Here is a 5,678-nt window from a genome sequence, read left to right on the forward strand (position 1 = left end):
TGATATCATCAAATTCATAGACACCCAGGTCTTGCTCCTTATTACTGCCTTCCCAAACTTGACGAAATTGGTGTATTGGTCAGAGCACCTGCGACTCCTTGGCAAGCTAGAGGTTCTATTATTTTTGAATAAGGAAATCATGACATTTGAAATCACATCATTTAAAAATTTGGTTTGCCTGGCCTTGCACTTTAATGGGATTTTTACTGCACATAGAAGTGCTCTTGGCAAAAATGTTTCCTTGGAAACATTTAGGGGAAGCTACTGCAAAAGAGGGTCTCGGAGGCTAATGAGGACTTTTTTTGTGTGTGTGCTTCCCGATTTTCAAATGGCAGGAGTATGTGCAGTAAAACCTCATTAGGTTGATAGTGCTTCATTAAAAAAAAAAAAAACCACACACACACAATTTGAAGCAGTTGCTATATCTGAGCTTCCTAGAGGCCCCATGATTTTCAAAGAAGAACACGTCATCAAAGCTGAAAGCTCCTGATTCAAAGGTCCCCATTTTCAATCTCCTATTTTCAAAAGGAGATTTGAAAAATCCAATTTACCAAAAGAATGGACAATAATTAAAATGGTGAAGAGAGAAATGTTCAAGAGAAAGGGGATGAAGTTCAGTGCCTTGTAGAACGTGGGGTATGCGGTTAAATGAACTTACCACATTCATACACTATCATTAGTATCATACACAAGCAAAATTTTGCTGTAGATAATTCAAAAGATGGAATAGCCATAAATGCCAGTCTGCTGCAGAAGGGGAACTAGAACCCTGGGCATCGTGACTTTGGGCAGGGGATGAGGAGCAGGACAGCATCCTTACTCAGTTAGCAGGTCGGCACAAAAGGGGAAGACCCTCAAGGACATGGCCCCGGATTGGATACTGGTTCTTTCTATTGTAGATAGTAGACTCTATGGTGGTCACTGTGAGTTGAAAAACAATTTTCTCTGATATATGTTGGAAAAGGTGAGTTCAAAAAAGATAAAATTTAAAGTTTAGTTTCAATAAAATATCTGCAGACACATATTTGAAATATTGTGTCCTGCGAGGTCAGCAAATCTACTTCCTCTAAGTGTACAGTCAAGCTGAAACTCCCTCAACTAGGGCAGGTCCGGAAGGCAATCCCCCCCACCCCCCGCATAGGAGAAATGGTCACATAGACCAACTACTCTTTTACCCGGATACCCTGTAAGGATAGGTCAATATAAGCGTTAGGCAATATATTGGCATAATAAAGTTATGACTATGATTCACTTTGTACATTGAGGCTGAAAAATAAATGATAGTACACGGATACATTTCTTCCCTCACACTTTGTCTGCAGTACTACAGGTTCCAAAATCACGAAATTGGCTGAGCATATCAACTTGACCAGCCAGCTCAATATTATTTGAGCCTAATCCCTCTCCTTTCCCAAATTCTGAATACAGCATTCCTCTCTATATTCTTAAGCAGTCTTATTCAGTTCTCATCCATCCAGCACGTCTTTCTGCCCCTTGTGAAGCCAATGTTGGAATCTGTGAGGAGGAAGAGATCAAGGGAAATCTAAATGAGCTGGGTCTACAGTCAATAAATAATTTCCTATGAATGAAATTTGAATTTTAATAAAGACATGATAATCACATAAGTTTGGGGCTGAGCTCTGCCTATGACCTTCTTTATATATGATCATGTGATTAGGTATTTTTCACCCCCAAAACTGCCTCTTCTCTTTTAATTCATATTGACTAGCTAACCTGGTTTTCAGAAGGCTAAGAAACCATAGCTTGAACATTTCGGGGTCACGTAGACATGGCCGGTGTCTCAATTAACATATATCCCAATTCAAGGTAGGATTTGGAATTTGGAAAACTATTCTCCACATTGACTTCGGGGATGAGTTAGATGTTGGAAAGATTTTTCCAAAGTCATATATTTCAACATCAGTAATTAGGATGCTGATGACCTGAAAGCTTTGACTGCCATAGGTTGGTTGCTTGCCAGGAATTGTTTTGGACTTTCTTGGATATCGCCACATATCCAGAGAGCAGAGAGGCTTTAGAGAAAAGCCCAAGTGGAGAAGACATATGAGACCTGGAGAAATGACAGAGTTCATCTTTCTCTGTCCCCCTGTGGAGATTATATATCATGTTTCTGAAGGGCACATCACTCTTGGTTGGCAGTGTGAGTTTTGTAGGACTCCAACTACTTCCACTTGGATTTCTTTATTTTGGAAATACTGCTCGATCAAGAAGGCCTATTTTAGGGAAAAGTGACTGTGTTTGTGTATACTGATTCAAACACAAAGGGGGACATTCAGAACAGTTGCGTGACTTCTATCCTACTGCTGTTCAAGCAGATGACAGAGAATTGTATCAATTGATCATTTTCCATTGTATGATGTGATCAGGCAAACATCTAGGATTTTCTAGGAAAAACCACAACTGCATGGCTCTCTCTCTCTCTCTCTCTTTCTCCCTGAGCTAAGGCTGATGTGCTGTGGCTCTAGGAACACAAACAGAATACCAAGTACAGGTCCAAAATGGATAACCCTTGTTGCTTTAAGAAATTTAGAGCCTAATATTATGGGGGGCTAAATTTCAGCCAGCCTCCTCAAATCTGTGCTTTGAGGGGTATGCTTCTAAGAGAAAAACCAGTTCCTGCCTCTTCCATATACTTAGCTACCTTGTGGCACGAAGGATAAGTGTACAACATCTTTGCTTAGAATGGTATGGGTTGGAGTTAATGGAATTGTGGGTGGTTCATTAGCGGGGGTTGGTTTGGGGGTGGGTACGCTTGTTGTCTGCCTTAGGGACAGACATTCAAGGTTTGCTTTCGAACTGACTTCACGGTTAAGTGGCCGAGTCATGGGAAGGGATGATCTTACCACCATCTGTGCCAGCTTCGGTTCCGGGCAGGTCATCTTTGGGGGCGGTTTCTTTGCCGCACACTTTCTTCACAATAGCCTGAATTTCCTTCCTGATGGTTTTATGCATGTAACCATAAATGTATGGGTGGATGCAGCACTGCAGGAAGAAAAGCCAGATTATTATGGTGATGACCCACTGGGGTACCTGGGTTTGGACATCTACCCAGACGGCCAGGACCCCTAGAAAGCAGTAGGGCCCGAGGGAGAGCACGTAGGAGAAAATGATGAGAAAGATAACTTTGGCAGCCTTGCACTCGTAGAACTTAGGCAGACGAAGGTGGCTGCAGCTGTTTCGCCGACTGCCTGGAAGGCTCTCCGGGAGATTCATGGCCTCAATGTCATCCTCATTGAAATGGATCCCTTCGCCAAACTCCGGGCCATCTTCTTCCATGTCAATGCCGCAGTGGTCCTGGTCTGCCTTCACGCTGCCCTCCTTGGCCTCCAGGCTGCCTTTGCTGGTCTTCTTAACATCCTTGGCCTTCACGTTGCCTTCTTCGGCCTCCACACTGCCCACTTTGTTCTTGGCCTTGCTGTCCCCTTGGCCTTTGACCTTGCTCTCCTGCTGGCATGTGCCTTTCTTCAGCTCTTTCTCTTCACTCTCCTTCCCACCATCCTTGGCCTGCACTTCCACGCTGTGGCTCTTGACGTTGTACAGCAGAGCGTGCTGCCGACGGGCTGCATTGAACACCACGGAGTAGCAGCCAATCATGACCATCAGTGGGATGATGATGAAGGACACGACACTGAGGGTGGTGTAACTGGGGCTGTCCCCCCAGATCATGGAGCAGAGGGCATTGCGTTCGTCAAAGGCAGCCTTACCCCAGCCATAGAGTGGGGGGGTGCTTTGCAGAATGGCCACCATCCAAGTGCCATACATAAGCATGGAGCCCTTGCGTGGGGTCATCTTGGATGGGTAGGAGAGAGGGTGGATGATGGCCAGGTAGCGATCTATGGACACCACCACGATGGTGTTGACACTGGCAAAGGCAAACAGGTGAGTGAGGCTCACCAGGGCCGTGCAGAAATGGTAGTTGAGGGGCCACAAAAAAGGCATGGAGGTGGCCACCACCCAGGGGCCCACAAGCAAAACCTGCAGCAGGTCGGTGATGAGGAGGTTGAAAATGAAGCGGTTGGCCACCTGCAGCAGATGCGGCTTACGCTGCAGCGCCATCCCTAGCACAACGTTGCCGACAAATGCCACCACCAGGAAAACCACCAGCACAGTGGAGCGGATGATGCCGTGCGCCAGGCTGATGGGCATTTTTGAGAGGGGGGTGCACGAGGGGCTACTGCTGCTGTTGTCAATCGTGTGGGTGCTGTTGGTGCAGTTCGACGCCATGGCAGGGGAGCAGTGCTCACGCTGTGGGGGGAGGGGGGGAAAGAAAGAAGCCAGACCAGTTAGGCACTTTCTCTGCGCTTTCTCTGCTCTGCGGGCCCTCTAAGTCCCTGGCACCTCTGCCTCTGCAGCTGAATGGATGACTGGAGAAAGTGTCCGCCTGTCTCTTGATCCCAGAGTTTGGGCAGGCCAGCGGGGGTGGGGGAGGGGGGGAGGGGGGGGGCTTTTGTCTGCGCATGCGCTGTGCTCCTGTCTCTCCCTCAGTCTCCTCTCCTGGTCTCTTGCTAGTGCGACTTTCCCGGTCTCCTTTTTTTTTGGGGGGGGGGAGGGGGTGTGCGGCTGAGTGTCCCCATGACCTCTGATTCTCTTGCCTCAGTTTCTCACTTTTTGAGTTGTTTCTCAGCCTCTCATTTGTGGTTGGTCTGTCTCTCTCTGCATGTCCCCAGTTACTCTGGCATCTGCCTCTGTTAGCCACCAGCTTCGAGGTCTCTCAGCATCTCTGCTTGGGGGGGGGGGGTCTCGGGACTCTCTCTCTCTGGTGCATTTTCCCTGTTGCTGAGCAGGTGCGCACCGCTGTCTCTACGACTTTCTCCACTCTTGTCTCTGTCACTCCTGTCCTGCAATCTCTTTCAGGTCTGTTCTCTTGGTCGCTGTCCATCTCTAGGGCTGTGCAGCTTGGCGTTTCCTGGCCACCTCAGTCTGTCTCTCAGCAGCTCTCAGTCCTTTGCGGGAAGGTCCACCTCTGTGGACCAGTGGCGCACGCATCCAGGAGCGCACGCCCAGCATCGCCCACTGCAGCTATGTACCCGTCAGTCTCTGTGCGCCCACCCTCCTGCCCTGGCGCCCACTCTGTCTTTCTGGTCTCTGTTGCCCCCAGGCTCCTGACATGGGTGAGCAGCCCTTTCAGGGGCCCCACCCTGGGAGTAGCTGATCACTCTCCAGGTGCCTCCAGCCCTCTCGCGCCTCCCCTGCCCGACTTCCCGGAACTCGGGCACTCTCTCCAGTGCGCGCACCCCCTGCCCACCCAGATCCTTCTTCATGCCCCTCTCTGCGGACATATTTCTCCTTTCTCCGTGTCCCCGAGTGTGGGCCTCTCTGTTTCTAGCTATCGTCGACGGCCCCACGCCTTGGTCTCTAGGTCTCTGTGGACATTCATCACCCCCGGAAACCAGTGGCTGTCAACCCTGACAGCTCAGGCGGGCAATTGCCTGCTTCGCCACAGCCCAGTGGGCTCAGGAGAAGCAGGGGAGACCAGGGGACACCTCTCAATCCCACTTGGGGGCTCAGGGAAGGTGAGAGAGAGAGAGAGAGAGAGAGAGAGAGAGAGAGAGAGAGAGAGAGAGAGAGAGAGAGAGAGAATATAGATAGGAGATGGAGGGTGAAAGAAAGAATGTGAGGTTGAGAGCAGAGAGGGAGAGAAAAGAGAGAATTAGAAC

At 49.0% G+C, this 5,678-nt stretch overlaps 1 protein-coding gene across 1 annotated transcript; it reads right to left on the bottom strand.

Annotated features, from left to right (window-relative positions):
- Positions 1–2,829: 2,829 nt before the first annotated feature.
- GPR101 (G protein-coupled receptor 101) lies at positions 2,830–4,245 on the bottom strand. Its single transcript, XM_075539708.1, has one exon. The coding sequence runs from the start codon at positions 4,243–4,245 to the stop codon at positions 2,830–2,832; it is 1,416 nt and encodes a 471-aa protein (XP_075395823.1).
- Positions 4,246–5,678: the final 1,433 nt, after the last annotated feature.

The sequence above is a fragment of the Tenrec ecaudatus genome, chromosome X (assembly GCF_050624435.1).
Source record: "Tenrec ecaudatus isolate mTenEca1 chromosome X, mTenEca1.hap1, whole genome shotgun sequence".
In the NCBI taxonomy this organism is placed as follows: domain Eukaryota; kingdom Metazoa; phylum Chordata; class Mammalia; order Afrosoricida; family Tenrecidae; genus Tenrec; species Tenrec ecaudatus.

Bases quoted from the DNA above. Each gene is read 5' to 3' on its own strand.
- GPR101 (XM_075539708.1), bottom strand. From the start codon at position 4,245: ATGGCGTCGAACTGCACCAACAGCACCCACACGATTGACAACAGCAGC.